The sequence below is a fragment of the Pristiophorus japonicus genome, chromosome 8 (assembly GCF_044704955.1).
Source record: "Pristiophorus japonicus isolate sPriJap1 chromosome 8, sPriJap1.hap1, whole genome shotgun sequence".
Classification (NCBI taxonomy): domain Eukaryota; kingdom Metazoa; phylum Chordata; class Chondrichthyes; family Pristiophoridae; genus Pristiophorus; species Pristiophorus japonicus.
The window spans coordinates 233,369,866-233,388,877 of NC_091984.1; the positions used below are offsets into that span (position 1 = coordinate 233,369,866).

The 19,012-nt window shown below is 50.0% G+C and overlaps 1 protein-coding gene across 1 annotated transcript in view; it reads left to right on the forward strand.

The window, feature by feature from the left end:
* The first annotated feature begins 803 nt into the window (after positions 1–803).
* Positions 804–19,012, forward strand: part of zdhhc8b (zinc finger DHHC-type palmitoyltransferase 8b) — a 255,160-nt gene continuing 236,951 nt past the window's right edge. The window contains exon 1 of the mRNA XM_070888089.1: positions 804–1,066. Coding sequence (XP_070744190.1) covers positions 969–1,066 — 98 coding nt within the window. The 5' untranslated portion in view covers positions 804–968. The remainder of the gene's footprint in view (positions 1,067–19,012) is intronic.

Below are 19,012 nucleotides of genomic sequence, written 5' to 3' on the forward strand. Positions count from 1 at the left end.
AGTGAGGGTCTCTGCCACGACCCCTTTTAAGCAGTGAGGTCCAGACCCCAAACAGAAGAGTTACGATCTGGAATGCTCTGCCTGCAAGAGCGGTGGTAACTTTCATACAAATATACACACACACACACACATGCATTGTAACTTTCGAAACGGAATTGGATAAATACTGGAAGAGAGAAAAGTCTACAGGGCTGTGGGAAAGAGCAGGGGATGACTTGGAGCCAGCACATGGGCCGAATGAGCTGCTCCTTGTGTTGTGTAATTCCACAACTCCCGCGCACTCGGTTGCTCAGCATGAATGGAGCAAAATAGCAACACAGCGGGTGGGCGGGCCCGGCCTCGCGCCCTCAGCCGCAGCCAATAGGAGAAGCCTCTCCCACGACGTTCCAATCCGAAGAAAACCCATTGTTCCATGCAAATCAAGAGGGCGCGGCTTTCCGTGAACTGTCCAATCAGGGCGCGACATCGGCCCCCGCCCCTCTCAGCCGAGCCCCGCCCTCCTTCCCGCGCGGTTGCTACGGGTTTTTTTTGTCCTCTCCAATCAGGACGCAGGGGAGGGGCCGGCGTGCGGCAGCGCCTTGAGGTGGGCAGAGCCCCGCCCATTCGTAGCAGAAGCACGCCCACCCAAACGTCAGGGCCCCGCCCTCCCCCTCGCGCAGTTGCTAGGGTTTTTTTTTCTCCAATCAGGAGGGGGCCTGCGCCTTGACGTCGGCAGAGCCACGCCCCCCCCCCCCCCACCTGAGCAGAGTCCCGCCCTCCTCTCGCGCGGTTGCTAGGGGTTTTCCTCCTCCCGGTCCCCCTGCCCGGCCTCGGCCTTCGGACCTCCTCCTCCTCAGTCGACTGCCAGCTTGCCGCTCAGCTCGGTCGCTGTTGGTCGGCGTGAGGTGTTTTCTCTCACTATTTGTTTTTTGTTGTTACTCAGCCCCTCACTCTCCTCCTCCCTCTCGAGACTATGTGGAAATTACAGGATGCCCAGTGGAAAGAGATTTAAACCCACCAAGTACATACCGGTGTCGACAGCCGCCGCCTTGCTAGTGGGAGCCACCACCTTGTTCTTCGTCTTCACGTAAGTAGCGGGCGGCGGGAGGGAGGGGGATATGATGTGTGTGTGGGGCTGGGAGCTACCGAAAGCCGAGTGGGTTTGGAGTTGATGTGCGCGCGGTTGTTGGGCGGTTAGTTTGACAGGGGCTGCAGGCCCTCAGTGGGCATCTGCTCATCCTTTCCATCAGCTGCTCCTCTGCCGATTGTATTTATGCACCAAACGTGTACCTCAATGTCAGCAATAAATCGGAGGCGTTGCAATGGAAATCGCGTTCTACTTTTTAATGTGCACTGAGATCTATTGAAGGTTTGGTTGTGATTTATTTTGCATATAGAAATCCTCGCGTATATTTTTATGTATGCATATATATGTGTGCATGTGCATATATATGTGTGCATGTGCATATATATGTGTGCATGTGCATATATATGTGTGCATATATATATGTGTGCATGTGCATATATATGTGTGCATATATATATGTGTGCATGTGCATATATATGTGTGCATATATATATGTGTGTGTGTGCATATATATGTGTGCATATATATATGTGTGTGTGTGCATGCGCGTGTGCATGCATGTGTGTGTATGCGTGTGTGCATGCATGTGTGCATACGTACGCGTACATATATATGCGCACGTGCATATATGTGCATGTGTGTGTGCGCATATGCGTGCGCGTATGCGTGCGCGTATGTGTGCGCGTGTGTGCGTATATGGGCATGTGTATATATGTGCATATACAGGTATATGCATATGTGCGCATGCATATTTATGCGTATAAGAAATAGGAACAGGAGTAGGCCATACGGCCCCTCAAGCCTGCTCCGCCATTCAATAAGATCATGGTTGATCTGATCATGGACTCAGCTCCACTTCCCTGCCCGCTCCCCATAACCCCTTATCCCCATATCGTTTAAGAAACTGTCTCCATCCCTTTTGCAATAAAGGCCAAGATGCCATTGGCCTTTCTGATCACTTGCTGTATCTGCATACTATTCTTTTGTGTATGTGTACACATATGCGTGTGTGCGTGTGCAGGCGTGTGTGTGCACGCATATGCGTGTGTAAATGTGTGCATACCAAAAGCAGGAAACTATAGACCAGTTAGCCTTACATCTGTGGTTGGGAAAATGTTGGAGCCCATTATAAAGAAGCAGTAGCAGGACATTTGGAAAAGCAAAATTCGGGCAGGCAGAGTCAGCATGGATTTATGAAGGGAAAGTCATGTTTGACAAATTTGCTGGAATTCTTTGAGGATGTAACGAGCAGGGTGGATAAAGGGGGACCAGTGGATGTGGTGTATCTGGACTTCCAGAAGGCATTTGACAAGGTGCCACATAAAAAGGTTACTGCACAAGATATAAGTTCATGGGATTGGGGGTAATATATTAGCGTGGATAGAGGATTGGCTGACAAACAGAAAACAGAGAGTCGGGATAAATGGCTCATTCTTGGGTTGGCAATCAGTAACTAGTGGTGTGTCGCAGGGATCAGTGCTGGGACCCCAACTATTTATAATCTATACTAACTACTTGGAAGAAGAGACCGAGTGTAACGTAGCCAAGTTTGCTGACGATACAAAGATGGGAGGAAAAGCAATGTGTGAGGAGGACATACAAAAACTGCAAAAGGACATAGACAGTCTAAGTGAGTGAGCAAAAATTTGGCAGATGGAGTATAATGTTGGAAAGTGTGAGGTCATGCACTTTGGCAGAAAAAAAATCAAAGAGCAGTTTATTATTTAAATAGAGAGAGATTGCAAAGTGCTGCAGTGCAGCGGGACCTGGGGGTACTTGTGCAAAAACACAAAAGGTTATGAAGCAGGTGCAGCAAGTGATCAGAAAGGCCAATGGAATCTTGACCTTTATTGCAAAGGGGATGCAGTATAAAAGCAGGGAAGTCTTGCTACAGCTATACAGGGTATTGGTGAGGCCACACCTGGAATACTGTGTGCAATTTTGGTTTCCATATTTACGAAAGGATATACTTGCTTTGGAGGCAGTTCAGAGAAGGTTCACTAGGTTGAGGGGGTTGTCTTATGAGGAAAGGTTGAATAGGTTGGGCCTCTACTCATTGGCATTCAGAAGAATGAGAGGTGATCTTATTGAAACGTATAAGATTATGAGGGGGCTTGACGAGGTAGATGCAGAGAGGATGTTTCCACTGATAGGGGAGACTAGAACTCGAGGGCATGATCTTAGAATAAGGGGCCGCCCATTTAAAACAGAGTTGAAGAGAAATTTCTTCTCTGAGGGTTGTGGATCTGTGGAATTCGCTGCCTCAGAGAGCTGTGGAAGCTGGGACATTGAATAAATTTAAGACAGAAATAGACAGTTTCTTAAACGACAAGGGAATAAGGGGTTATGGGGAGCAGGCAGGGTGGTAAACTTGAGCCCATGATCGGATCAGCCATGATCATATTGAATGGCGGAGCAGGCTCGAGGGGCTGTATGGCCTACTCCTGCTCCTATTTCTTATGTTCTTATATGCATGTACAAATGTGTGCATATTTGTATGCATATGTACCATCTCATTTATTGCAAATTGCTTTCTCTGGGGAATACAGGCTCAAACATTGATGATTTACGAGTTGCGTGATTGTCGATAACATTTTTAATATTTGCACGATTAAAATTGCATTTGGCTAATCAGGAAAAAAAAATGTCTTCAGTTGGTGAGAATTGTGTGGAGCTGCTTGCCACTGTGTCTGAAGGTATGTCTCGTGTTTCTGCTGGCTTGCAAATCATCGGTAGTGGTTGGTGAAATGAATGGTCAGATGATACGTGCAGGAAAAAGAGGGCGAGAAACGAAAGTTTTCAATGCAAGAGCTGCTGTGTTGGAGCGAAAAGAACAAATAAGAGCGATCTGGTCATTAAAATACTTTGTGTCTAATAATGACATTTGAAACTGGGAATTAAAACCTGTTGATTTTTCTGTATTATTTATAAGAGACTTTTTGATTATTTTAAAATGCTGTTTGTATTATTTTAACTATATATCTTCCTAGACATTTAAGCATTATAGTAACAGTGGTTCTAAAGTAAAATAAGTGTGAAACTGTTGCCTAATTCTGACTTGAAACTCCTATAAGGATTAAGCCTATTGCATTAAACACTGCTCTTGCCCTTCACTCTCAAGCAGATGCCAACCCAACATAAATGTCATTACATTTGTAAAATAATTAAGTTGGATCTAGAATTTTTGGTCTGTTTAAAAGATCTTCGTTGAACTTAAATGGTGCGCATCTATTTTAAAATCAAGGCAAACAATATAAATTATTACTTTGAGTCCTGTAAAAGGGCTCATTTATATTCCAGTTTTTCATACTGATGAGTGGACTGTAGCTGAAACCTTAATCTACCTTTTCTCTTTTGGGATGCTGATGAATCTGCTGCATGTTGTGTTTTTATGTCCGGTTTCCAGACATTGTCGTTTCTTGTTCTCCTAGTCACTTCTGTTTGATTCATTGCCCCCCCTTGTCTTCCAGCAATGGCAGCCTTGCAAAAAGTTCTGTCCCTTTTCTCATTGTAGTTTCCCTTGTCTTCCCTTTTCCATTCTGTTTGCTGTCATTCCTCCCTCCTATTTATGACTATGCATTTGCCAAAATCTGCTTTTGCAGCTATATTTTTTCTTTCCAGCTTAGGTCACTTGCTTTGTGTGTCTTCGACAACTTTGTCAATTTTTCTTCTGCTCTATAACGTTGCTCGCTTACTTTCGAATTTCCAGTTCTGACAAAGGATCGATAGCCAAAACCATAACCCGACACTTTCTCTCTCTTTTTAGATGCTGATTGGCCTTTTGTGTTTTCTAGATTTTATTTCAGATTTCCAGCATTTGCAATTTTATCCTCTAAAAGCATCTCTCGTGTATTAAAATACTAGAAAGGTATAATCTGGCATTTTCGGTCATACAGTACTGTAGATCTGCAGTCTGGATCCTGCAGTGCTTTAATAACCTATCTGTGAATGGAACTGCTTCAGTCATTAAATGTGGTTTGACAGGAAAAGGATTTGCTTGCTCTGGAGCTGTTAGAAATGATTCTGCTGCACTACATTTTGAGTTGGGTTTAGAAACCTGTTTGGCAGGTAATTTTTGTCCACATCAATATTTTATGCAGATATTGAAAGAAAATGTGTAATGAAAGTTACCAGTCTTATTTTTGATGGTGCCTGCAATTCCTGGCATTTTATGTGCTGCAAGCTGTGTGCCGTGTAAAGATTTTAATTTTGGCCACAAGAGGATGGTTTTTTAACGTGCAATATTAATCATCCATTCTACCTCGCAATATGCCTGTTTGCTGCCTCCTTGAATTCCCAGCTAATTTTTTTATGGGATTCTCAGACTGTTGACTGCTCCACCCTTCCCAAGCCCCTCACCGTACAATTGCGTGTCAAACGCTGGGATTGTGAGACAGAACATGCAGGTCTGCTCCATACTCTTGGTTGCTGCTTGCAAATTTGGGGGTGGGGTGGATGGATCGGTGGGCAGTTAATGCTCTAGTGGCAGAAATTGGGCACTGTAAGACGTCAATTTAAAAGTTTACTGTTCCATTGGCTCATCAATACTTTATATTGAGCTGGCTTTTTTTTTTAAAAGGAGAGATTGTGGAGGGAGGGCTCTGATTTTTGGGCTGAAGTGAATAATTCATACTGTTGTAGTCACAGCTGGAAATCGCAGTGGTGGATGCTGTGGAAAGCTGCACATTCCTTGTGGGGTAGAGAACACTCGGTATACTGTCCAACACGCTACTCAGTAAATGTGCTGAGGAAGCAAGGGCAGAGCCAATTACTGTATATCTCATATTAACTGAAACTCCTATCGGAGAAATCTATGGTCAGGAGTGGGGGGGGGGGGGAGGAATTGAATGTAGCTATAGAATCATGTTTGGAGGTAGGTTCGATTGTTGTAAAGGGTTTGTCTAATTTCTTCAATTTTGCACAATTGGGAATTGCAATGCTGTACCTACAGTACAGTCGGTCAGCAAAATATGCTTAACCATCCAGGGGTTAATATCAGCACATTATGATCTTAAAATACCTTGATAGAACATAAGAATTAGGAGCAGGAGTAGACCATACGGCCCCCTCGAGCCTGCTCCGCCATTCACTAAGATCATGCTGATCTTATACCTCAACTCTACTTTCCTGCCCCATTCCTATATCCCTTTATTGGATGGCTGTGGTTTGTGGCTGAGCAGCATATTATCTAATTCTCTTGATACAATATCTGATTTCTATTCCCCTCCTGCTACACCACAAAATAGCACTGTTTGACTAATCGGATTGAATTTTTTGAGGATGTATCCAAGAGGGTCGATGACGGTAGTGCGTATGATGTAGTATATATGGACTTTAGCAAGGCTTTTGATAAGGTCCTACATGGCAGACTGGTCATGAAGGTTAAAGCCCATGGGATACAGGGCAAAGTGGCAAATTGGATCCAAAATTGGCTTGGAGGTAGGAAGCAAAGGGTAATGATTGATGGATGTTTTTTAACTGGAAGGATGTTTCCAGTGGGGTTCCGCAGGGCTCAGTACTGGGTCCCTTGCTTTTTGTGTATATATCAACGATTTAAATTTGAATATAGGGAGTATGATTAAGAAGTTTGCAAACGACACTAAAATTGGCTGTGTGGTTGATAATGAAGAGGAAAGTCATGAGCTAGAGGAGGATATCAATCTACTGGTCAGGTGGGCAGAACAGTGGCAAATGGAATTTAATTCAGAGAAGTGTGAAGTGATGCACTTTGGGAGGGCAAATAAGGAAAGGGTATCCACATTAAGCGGTAGGCCACTCAATAGTGTAGATGAACAAAGGGACCTTGGAGTGCTTGTCCACAGATCCCTGACAGTAGCAAGCCAGGTGGATAAGGTGGTTAAGAAGGCATACGGAATGCTTGCCTTTATTGGCCAAGCATAGAATATAAGAGCAGGGAGGTTATGCTTAAATTGTATAATACTTTGGTTAGGCCACAGCTGGAGTACTGCATGCAGTTTTGGTCGCCATATTCTAGGAAGGATGTGATTGCCCTCGAGAGGGTGCAGAGGAGATTTACTAGGATGCTGCCTGGAATGGAGAATCTTGGCTATGAGGACAGATTGGATAGGCTGGGTTTGTTCTCATTGGAACAGAGGAGGTTGAGAGGAGACCTCATTGAGGTGTACAAAATATTGAGGGGCCTGGACATAGTGGATAGTAAGGGTCTATTTCCATTGGTTGAGGGGTCTATTACAAGGGGGCATAGTTTTAAGGTGATAGGTTTTGAGGGGGGGCTTCTTTACGCAGAAGGTTGTGGGGATGGAACTCACTGCCTGAAAGAGTGGTGGATGCAGAAGCCCTCATCATTTTTAAGAGATGGTTGGATGGGCACTTGAAGTGCAGTAACCTGCAGGGTTACGGACTAGAGCTGGTAATTGGGATTAGACTGGATGACCTTTTGTTGGACGGTACAGGTATAATGGTAAGTACTACAGAGAATAGAATACGGCCAGGGTGATCTCCTGGACTGGTTTCGATCGCCTGGATGGGTCGGAGAGGAATTTTCCCAGATTTTTTCTCCCTAAATTGGCCTGGGTTTTTATCTGTTTTTTGCCTCTCCCAGGAGATCACATGGCTCCGGTTGGGGTGGAGTGTAGAATGTTTCAGTATAAGGGGTGTCTCAGTTGTGTGTGGCGGACTGGTTGGGCTGGGTGCTCTTTGCCTTTCCGTCATTGTTCATAGATTTAATGTAACCTTTAGGGCTGCTGACCAAGGGCCGTGTGGCTCTTTGTCGGCCTGCGCGGACACGATGGGCTGAAATGGCCTCCTGCGCTGTAAATTTCTATGTTTCTATAATGAGATCCAACAGTTACTTACAGTCTCTCTCTTGCTCCATGTCCGTGACCCTCAGCAGATGTACCATTCGATGTACTCTGGGGAAACTGTTGGTCCAGACTATATAACGGTGAGATTGGGACTGTGAGCCTTGATGAAGTTATTTAATCCTGTACAGATTTGAGGATGAGTCAAACTGGAGCAAACAGGCATTGGGCAGATTTGGGTCTTAAGTCTTGTAATCTCCTTGTTTGCGAGCTAGTTGGAGTCCCAGGAGAGCAGTGATGTCAGTGCACCACATTCCCTGTTTGGTGCTGCCGCCCTTGAACCCCATTAAAGTGGAAATTGCTGGCAGTTTGTGGGACCCACCAAAATGTGCATCTCTGATGTCGTGTGGTCTCTCTCCAGAGTGGCAGCGGGAGAGCTTGTGGATTGTGGCATTCATTTTAATATGATTGTGAGTTACCATCTGTGAGTTTCCCTCCAACGATGCCAATGTTTATGCTTGTTCAGTATTGTCACTATAATTCTTTCAACATGCTGGTTTAAAAACCACGATTCAGTATTTGTTTAAAAAGAATCTTGTGTGAAGCATTACTGAGAGCTTTCTAAATATACAACTTAAAAAAAAATTTCTCCTGTAGTTTGACTGCGTCTTCCCAGCATTGTGTAATCAGTTGTAAGGGGGTGACTTGTTCCTTTCCTCCAACAACAATCTGCGTAGATATAGCACCTTAACGTAGTAAGACATCCCATTGCGCTTCGCAGGAACAGTTATCAAGCAAAATTGGACAGTGAGATATTACGACAAGTGACCGAAAGCTTGGCCAAAGAGGGAAGTTTTAAGGGGCGTCTTAAATGAGAGAGAGGTTTAGGGAGGGAATTCTAGAGTTGAGGAGCGAGGCAGCTGAAGGCACGGCTGCCAATGGTGGAGCGAAGAAAATCAAGGATGCGCAAGAGGCCAGAATTGGAGGAACGTAGAGATCTCGGGGGGCGGGGGGGTGGTTGTGGGGCTGGAGGAGGTTACAGAGATATGGTGGGATGAGGCCATGGAGGAATTTGAAAACAAGGATGAGAATTTTAAAATCGAGGCGTTGCTAACCAAGAGCCAATGTAGACCCAGCGAGCACAGGGGTGACGGGTGAACAGGACTGGGTATAAGTTACGATACAGCAACAGAGTTTTGGATGAGCTCAAATTTATAGAGGGCAAGATGGGAGGCCAACCAGGAGAGTATTGGAATAGTTGAGCCTAGAGGTAGCAGAGGCATGGATGAGGGTTTCAGCAGCAGATGAACTGTGGCAGGGGCGGAAACGGGCGATGTTACGGAGGTGGAAGATGGCGGTTTTGATGATGGAGAAGGTATAGCTTTACCCTCCTTTAAACCTGTGCATCCCCTCAACAGCTGAGGTTTGGGAGCTCACTGTGTAGAGAATCAGGAGCACTAAAATATTTTCCAGCACTCCATGGTATATTATGTTAGAGCTCCAATGTGCCTTATATACTGTCCTAATCGTACTGTCCTAATCGTACTAACCTATCGGATTTCAGGTTGGCAGCTGTGAAGATTCACTCGCATTTTTTCTATGATCTTAAATAGAACACGTGAATGTTTTTTCTTGTGAGGAAATTTGTTTTATTGCATGTGGATCTGAGGACTGTGTGGACCACAGCTTGTGCACTTGGCTCACGCAGCATTGTCTTTGATTATTCTGCTTTGATTTATTACTGTCTTGAAGCAGACTTCTAGTTTGAACATGGGTCCCGGCAGATGTTCAGCTGAGATTAGTTTGCCCTGAAATCCATTTGACCTGTGTTTGAGAGGATGTTGAAAGCTTTAGTTGCATTAGTTAACACCTGTGGTTATCACACTCAGTGTTTGCTGGGCCTCATTCAGACTTGGATTGTCTACTCCACACTTCGAATGCCAGATTTTATATTGCTACATGTTCAAAAACCATTTTCAAATCCTTGCATATAATGCAAAATCGGGATTTTACAGTGCTGTTGTAGTTCGGCATTTAAATTCTTTGTATTTTTTTTAATTTGCTTGCAAGTTTTCTTCTCTTCTTCTCTCCTGAAGGTGTGGCCTCCTTGCTGGGATATAGGGCCCAAGTTTCGAGCCGCGCCTAGAACGGCGCGGTCCCGACCTGGACGCCCGTTTTTCGCGCCACAAAGTGCGCCTAAAAAAAACTTTCAGATTCTCCAGCTCCCTGCAGGTCATTTGCAACTCGGCGCAGCGCAGCACGAGCTGTAGGGGGCGGAGCCAGGTCCCTGCGCTGAAAACAGTGCCGGGACCTCTGCACATGCGCGCTACAGTGGGCGCGCATGTGCAGTAGCTCCAGGCGCCAAAAACTGTGTGGGAGGGGCCGAAGCACGCAGCCCCTAGCCCTGGCCGAATGGCCTCACTGGGGCTGCGTGCACAAGGCTCCTCCCATGGCCAGCTCCTGCTTCCTCCCGACCCGATTCGACTCCCACTTCCCGCTCTCGCCTCCGGACCGGACCCGACACCGACCCCGACCCGACTCCTGCTTCCCCCCTCCCTTGGACCGGACACGACCCCGACACCGACCCGACTCCCGCTTTCCCCACCCCCTGCCCCCGGACCCGACCTGACCCAAGCCCCCGGACTGGAACCGACCCGACTCCTGCTTCTCCCCGCGCCCCGCCTACGGACCGGACCCGACACCGACCCGACTCCCGCTTCCTCCTCCCCCCCCTCCCCCCGGACTGGACCCGACCCGACCTGACCTCCTTCCCCCCGACCTGACCTCCCTTTCTCTCCCTCCCCCGACCCGAACCGACCTCCTCCCACCACCTCCCCCCCCGACCCCGACCCCGACCCGTGTTCCCGACCCCGATCCGCGCTCCCCAAGTCCTGACCCGCGATCCCGACCCGACCCAACGCCACCTACCTGTAAATCTGGTGATGGGACAGGGGTCTGGCCCGAAGTCTCGGGCCCGGCCCGTCAGCCTCTCTTCCCTTCTCTTTTTCTCCCTCCCCCCCCCCCCCCATCTCCCTCCCCCCCCCATCTCCCTCCCCCCCCCATCTCCCCCCCCCCCCCCCATCTCCCTCCCCCCCCCATCTCCCTCCCCCCCCATCTCCCTCCCCCCCCCATCTCCCCCCTTCCCCCCCCATCTCCCTCCCCCCCCATCTCCCTCCCCCCCCCATCTCCCTCCCCCCCCCATCTCCCTCCCCCCCCCATCTCCCTCCCCCCCCATCTCCCTCCCCCCCCATCTCCCTCCCCCCCCATCTCCCTGCCCCCCCCATCTCCCTCCCCCCCCCATCTCCCTCCCCCCCCCATCTCCCTCCCCCCCCCATCTCCCTCCCCCCCCCATCTCCCTCCCCCCCCCATCTCCCTCCCCCCCATCTCCCTCCCCCCCCATCTCCCTCCCCCCCCCATCCCCTCCCCCCCCCATCTCCCTCCCCCCCCCATCTCCCTCCCCCCCCCATCTCCCTCCCCCCCCCATCTCCCTCCCCCCCCATCTCCCTCCCCCCCCATCTCCCTCCCCCCCCCATCTCCCTCCCCCCCCATCTCCCTCCCCCCCCATCTCCTCCCCCCCCATCTCCCTCCCCCCCCATCTCCTCCCCCCCCCATCTCCTCCCCCCCCCATCTCCTCCCCCCCCATCTCCTCCCCCCCCCATCTCCTCCCCCCCCATCTCCCCCCCCACATCTCCCCCCCCCATCTCCCCCCCCCCATCTCCTCCCCCCCCCATCTCTCCCCCCCCCATCTCCTCCCCCCCCCATCTCCTCCCCCCCCATCTCCTCCCCCCCCCATCTCCTCCCCCCCCCATCTCCTCCCCCCCCCATCTCCTCCCCCCCCCATCTCCTCCCCCCCCCCATCTCCTCCCCCCCCCCATCTCTCCCCCCCCCATCTCTCCCCCCCCCATCTCTCCCCCCCCATCTCTTCCCCCCCCCATCTCCTCCCCCCCATCTCCTCCCCCCCATCTCCTCCCCCCCCATCTCCCTCCCCCCCCCCATCTCCCCCTCCCCCCCCATCTCCCTCCCCCCCCCCCATCTCCCTCCCCCCCCCCATCTCCCTCCCCCCCCCCCCATCTCCCCCCCCCCCCCATCTCCCTCCCCCCCCCCCCATCTCCCTCCCCCCCCCCATCTCCCTCCCCCCCCCCCATCTCCCTCCCCCCCCCCATCTCCCTCCCCCCCCCCCCCATCTCCCGCCCCCCCCCCCCCATCTCCCTCCCCCCCCCCCCATCTCCCTCCCCCCCCCCCCATCTCCCTCCCCCCCCCCCATCTCCCTCCCCCCCCCCCATCTCCCTCCCCCCCCCCATCTCCCTCCCCCCCCCATCTCCCTCCCCCCCCCATCTCCCTCCCCCCCCCATCTCCCTCCCCCCCCCATCTCCCTCCCCCCCCCATCTCCCTCCCCCCCCCATCTCCCTCCCCCCCCCATCTCCCTCCCCCCCCCATCTCCCTCCCCCCCCCATCTCCCTCCCCCCCCCATCTCCCTCCCCCCCCATCTCCCTCCCCCCCCATCTCCCTCCCCCCCCCATCTCCCTCCCCCCCCCATCTCCCTCCCCCCCCCAGCTCCCTCCCCCCCCCATCTCCCTCCCCCCCCCATCTCCCTCCCCCCCCCATCTCCCTCCCCCCCCCATCTCCCTCCCCCCCCCATCTCCCTCCCCCCCCCATCTCCCTCCCCCCCCCATCTCCCTCCCCCCCCCATCTCCCTCCCCCCCCCATCTCCCTCCCCCCCCCATCTCCCTCCCCCCCCCATCTCCCTCCCCCCCCCATCTCCCTCCCCCCCCCCATCTCCCTCCCCCCCCCATCTCCCTCCCCCCCCCATCTCCCTCCCCCCCCATCTCCCTCCCCCCCCATCTCCCTCCCTCCCCCCCCATCTCCCTCCCTCCCCCCCCATCTCCCTCCCTCCCCCCCCATCTCCCTCCCTCCCCCCCCATCTCCCTCCCTCCCCCCCCATCTCCCTCCTCCCCCCCCATCTCCCTCCCCCCCCCATCTCCCTCCCCCCCCCATCTCCCTCCCCCCCCCATCTCCCTCCCCCCCCCATCTCCCTCCCCCCCCCATCTCCCTCCCCCCCCATCTCCCTCCCCCCCCATCTCCCTCCCCCCCCCATCTCCCCTCCCCCCCCCATCTCCCTCCCCCCCCCATTCTCCCCTCCCCCCCCCATCTCCCTCCCCCCCCCATCTCCCTCCCCCCCCCATCTCCCTCCCCCCCCCATCTCCCTCCCCCTCCCCCATCTCCCCCCCCCATCTCCCTCCCCCCATCTCCCTCCCCCCCCATCTCCCTCCCCCCCCCCATCTCCCTCCCCCCCCCCCCCATCTCCCTCCCCCCCCCCATCTCCCTCCCCCCCCCCCCATCTCCCTCTCCCCATCTCCCTCCCCCTCCCCCATCTCCCTCCCCCCCCATCTCCCTCCCCCCCCCCATCTCCCTCCCCCCCCCCATCTCCCTCCCCCCCCCCATCTCCCTCCCCCCCCCCCATCTCCCTCCCCCCCCCCATCTCCCCTCCCCCCCCCCATCTCCCTCCCCCCCCCCCATCTCCCTCCCCCCCCCCATCTCCCTCCCCCCCCCATCTCCCTCCCCCCCCCCATCTCCCCCCCCCCCATCTCCCTCTCCCCCCCATCTCCCTCTCCCCCCCATCTCCCTCCCCCCCCCATTCTCCCTCCCCCCCCCATCTCCCTCCCCCCCCCATCTCCCTCCCTCCCCCCCATCTCCCTCCCCCCCCCCATCTCCCTCCCTCCCCCCCATCTCCCTCCCTCCCCCCATCTCCCTCCCTCCCCCCCATCTCCCTCCCCCTCCCCCTCCCCCATCTCCCTCCCCCTCCCCCTGCTCCCCCCCTCTCTCCCTCTACCCCCCTCCTCCCCCTCCCCTCGCTGTCAGAAACACAGACACTGAGAGACACACACAGACAGACAGAGAGATAGAGACACTGACAGAGACACACTGGTGGGGGCATCCCAGCACGCTGTTGGAGAGCTCCCGGTGCTGCAGTCGGTAAGTAGAAAATGTTTTATTTATTGATTTAAAAAAAAAAATTATTTCTTATTAATTTTTTTTGATTGATTTATTGGTTGATTTATTGATGTATTTATCATTTATTATTGATGATGGCTCTTTATTTGTAAAACTGAAGTGTTTAATGTTTGTAAACTTCCCTTTAAACCCCCCCTCCCATTCCCTACGCCTGATTTATAACCTACGCCTGATTTTCTAAAGTGTAGACAAGGTTTTTTCGAGTGTACAAAAATCTTCACTTACTCCATTCTAAGTTAGTTTGGAGTAAGTTTTCACTGACCCCTTTTGAAAAAAAAATTCTGTTCCAAAGTGAACTGGCTAGAACTGGAGCAAACTAAATGATGAGAATTCCGTTCTACACCAGTTGCTCCTAAAAATCAGGAGCAAATCATGTGGAAACTTGGGGCCAATGAAACTGTGGTAATAATACTGGAATACGAACATAAGAAAGAGGAGCAGGAGTAGGCCTTTGAGCCTGCTCCAATTGGAATGGAACCAAATAGTTACTGATTATGGGAATTATTAGCTTTGTTCCACGAGGCTCCTTGCTGTTAGTTGCTTTTTATTTTCAGTCTTTGACAGATGGGATAAAATCTAGAGGAACATTCTACCAATAACAGAAACTCATTGATGCAGTTTTAACAGGTTTACTAATAAAAGTTTCTTGATGTGGATTTCCAGTTTTCAAATATCGTCACTCGTCATAGCTATGCACCTGCTTTCTCGTTGACCTGGAAATCTATAGTTCTCTCGTTATCTGTACTCAACCAGATAGTTTTCAATTCAAAATGTTTGCGTTTGTGTCCTGTTAGTTGATCCAAGCCCGGCACGGCTATAATTGGTTTTCATCACCCCTATGTTAAGTGGAAATTGAGCAGGGTTCCTGTTCCAGTTTTCTATAATGACTATGTTGGAACATACGTGTATGCATGTGCGCACGCACATACATGTTTGTGTTGATGTTGAGGGAGGACAGGGGCTTAGAGGGTTTTAACTTATGAGGACAGGTTGCATAAACTTGGCTTGTATGCCCTTGAGTATAGGAGATTGAAGGGTGATCTGATCGAGGTGTTTAAAATGTTAAAAAGATTTGATAGAGTAATAATTGATGGATGTTTTTGTGACTGGAAGGATGTTTCCAGTGGGGTTCCGCAGGGCTCAGTGCTGGGTCCCTTGCTTTTTGTGGTATATATCAACGATTTAGATTTGAATATAGGGAGTGTGATTAAGAAGTTTGCAAACGACACGATCAACCACACAGCCAATTTTAATGAAGAGGAAAGTCATGGGCTGCAGGAGGATATCACTCTACTGGTCAGGCGGGCAGAGCAGTGGCAAATGGAATTTAATTCAGAGAAGTGTGAGGTGATGCACTTTGGGAGGGCTAATAAGGAAAGGGTGTACACATTAAACGGTAGACCACTTAATAGTGTAGATGAACAAAGGGACCTTGGAGTGCTTGTCCACATATTCCTGAAAGTAGCAGGCCAGGTGGTTAAGAAGGCATACGGAATGCTTGTCTTTATTGGCCGAGATATAGAATATAAGAGCAGGGAGGTTATGCTTAAATTGTATAATACTTTGCTTAGGCCACAGCTGCAGTACTGCGTGCAGTTCTGGTCGCCCTATTATAGGAAGGTCGTATTTGCACTAGAGAGTGTAGAGGAGATTTACTAGGATGCTGCCTGGAATGGAGAATCTTGATTATGAGGACAGATTGGATAGGCTGGGTTTGTTCTCATTGGAACAGAGGAAGTTGAGAGGAGATCTCATTGAGGTGTAAAAAATATTGAGGGGCTTGGACATAGTGGATAGTAAGGGCCTATTTCTATTTGTGGAGCGGTCTATTACGAAGGGGCATAGTTTTAAGGTGGTTCGTGGAAGGTTTAGAGGGGGTTTGAGGGGGGGGCTTCTTTACGCAGAAGGTTGTGGGGATCTGGAACTCGCTGCCTAGAAGTGGTGGATGCAGAAACCCTCACCACTTTTAAGAGATGGTTGGATGGGCACTTAAAGTGTCGTAACCTGCAGGATTACGGACCAAGAGCTGGTAATTGGGATTAGACTGGACTACCTTTTGTTGGATGGCAGGGAATAGAATACAGCCAGGGTGATCTCCTGGACTAGTTTTGATCACCTGGATGGGTCAGAGTGGAATTTTCCCAGATTTTTTCTTCCTAAATTGGCCTGGGTTTTTAATCTGGTTTTTGCCTCTCCCAGGAGATCACATGGCTCCGGTTGGGGTGGAGTGTAGAATGTTTCAGTATAAGGGGTGTCGCAGTTGTGTGAGGTGGGCTGGGTGCTCTTTGCCTTTCCGTCATTGTTCATAGATTTATATGTAACCTTTAGGATGCTGACCAAGGACCGTGTGGCTCTTTGTCGGCCGGCGCGGACATGATGGGCCAAAATGGCCTCCTTCTGCGCCGTAAATTTCTATGTTTCTATACGGAGAAACTATTTCTCCTGGTAGGAGAATCAAGAAGAAGGGAACATCATAAAATTAGAGTTAGGCTATTCATGAGCAAAATCGAGAATCATTTTCTCACACAAAGGGTGGTATAAATCTGGAACACTGTTCCTCAAAAGGCTGTAATTGAACACAAGAACATAAGAAATAGGAGCAGGAGTAGGTAATTTGGCCCCTCGACCCTGCTCCGCCATTCAATCAGATCATGGCTGATCTTTTACCTCAGCTCCACTTTCCTGCACTATCCCCAAATCCCTTGATTCCCTTAATATTCAAAAATCTTTCGCTCTCTGTCTTGAATATACTCAACGACTGAGCCTCCACAGCTCTCTGGGGTAGAGAATTCCAAAGATTCGCCACGCTCTGAGTGAAGAAATTTCTCCTCTTCTCATTCCTAAATGGCTGACCCCTTATTTTTTGATTGTATCGGCCTAGTCTACACAATCTCCCTAGAAACATAGAAAAACAGGTGCAGGAGCAGGCCATTCGGCCCTTCGAGCCTGCACCACCATTCAATAAGATCATGGCTGATCATTCTTTCAGTGCCCCTTTCCTGCTTTCTCTCCATACCCCTTTATCCCCTTCACCGTAAGAGCCATATCTAACTCCCTCTTGAATATATCCAATGAACTGGCATCAATAACTCTCTGCGGCAGGGAATTCCACAGGGTCACAATTCTCTGAGTGAAGAAGTTTCTCCTCATCTCAGTTCTAAATGGCCTACCCCTTATCCTAAGACTATGGACAATCATAGGACAATCCCCCCCCCCCCCCCCAACCCAGGAATCAGTCTGGTGAACCTTTGTTGCACTCCCTCTATGGCAAGTATATCCTTCCTTAGGTAAGGAGACCAAATATTCCAGGTGCGGTCTCACCAGGGCCCTATATAATTGCAGTAAGATGTCTTTACTCTTATTCTCAAATCCTCTTGTAATGAAGGACAACATACCATTTGCTTTCTTAATTGCTTGCTGTACCTACATGTTAACTTTCAGTGATTTGTGTACAAGGACACCCTAGTCCCTCTGAACACCAACCTTTCCCAATCTCTCATCATTTTTAAAAAAATACTCTGTTTTTCTATTTTTACTACCAAAGTGGATAACTTCACATTTCTCCACATTATATTCCATTTGCCCACTCACTTAGCATGGCTATATCCACTTGAAGTCTCCTTGCATTCTCCTTGCAACTTACATTCCCACCTAGCTTTGTATCATCAGCAAACTTGAATATATTACATTTGGTTCCCTCATCCAAAGCATTACTATAGATTGTGAATAGCTGAGGCCCAAGTACTGATCCTTGCGGTACCCCACTGGTTACAGTCTGCCAACACAAAAATGATCTGTTTATTCTTACTCTCTGTTTTCTGTCTGTTAACCAATCCTCAATACATGCTACTGTGGTATATTACCCCCAATCCCATGAGCCCTAACTTTGTTTAATAACCTCTTATGCGATAGCTTATCGAATGCCTTCTGAAAATCCAAATACACTACATCCACTGGTTCCCCTTATCTATTCTGCTAGTTACAACCTAAAAAAAAAACAGATTTGTCAATCATCATTTCCCTTTCATAAATCTGTGCTAACTCTGCCCAACTCTATAATTATTTTCTAATTGCTAGAACAATTGGAGCTTTCAAGACTGCAATGGATACATTTTTGTTAGATAAGGATATGGAGTAACGCCAAGTGAAAGGAGTTGAGGTACAGATCCGCCATGATCTAACATAACATAAGAACATAAGAATTAGGAGCAGGAGTAGGCCATACAGCCCCTCGAGCTTGCTCCGCCAATCAATAAGATCATGGCGGAAGATCTACATCAACTCCACGTTCCCACCCTATCCTCATATACCTTGATTCCCTTGGTGCTGAATAATCGATCGATCTCCGTCTTGAATATATTCAATCACTGGGCATCCGCAGACCTCTGGGTCCCCCCTCCCTCCAAACCTCATTCCCTCTTCCTGACCCTTACTCTCCCCCTCTCTTTGACTCCATTTCCCTCCTCCTGACCCCATTCTCCCTCTCTCTGACCCCATTTCCTTCCCAATTGAATGGCGGAGCAGGCGCGAGGGGCTGAATGGCCTACTCCTATTTCTAATGTTCCCATTATCGGATCGGGCTTATTTGTAATGGCCCCTGCAGTTGAGTAGCATGCTGACTCTAGCTGTTGAGGTTCACACCGAGAGGAACCAGAAGGTGACTGGTATTCTTGGAGTTGGTGGCCTTGAGGGCATGAAGGGAAAAAGTTAGAACAACAAAATAAATCCTGCGTTGAGAGATGGCACAGCCTGTTGGTGTGCTAGCCTATTCCTCCCACGCCGCAACAGCTGAGCCTTCCAGGGAGAGATTCAGAGCAGAGCCCCAGGGTGTTTTCCCACGTGAAGGGAAAGAAAATCAGGTCCGGGCCACTTTTCTACCCTCACTGGTGACTGGTTTGATTGGCATTGGCAGATAAGGTGTGATATTTTTCTCTTGCTACTATCTCAGCTGGGCAATAGGTTCAGGTAACCGAAAGAGGAAGATTTAGCACCGTGCAGAAAATTGCATTTTGTCCTCTGGTTTACTACAAATTTCAATTGGGGAAAAAATATTAAAAACACTTCAGTTTGACAAGTGTTGTAAATTGAAATCTGATTTGTCAGTCAATAGAATGCATTTTCTTTGACAATTGTGGCTGCAGTGATGTTCAAG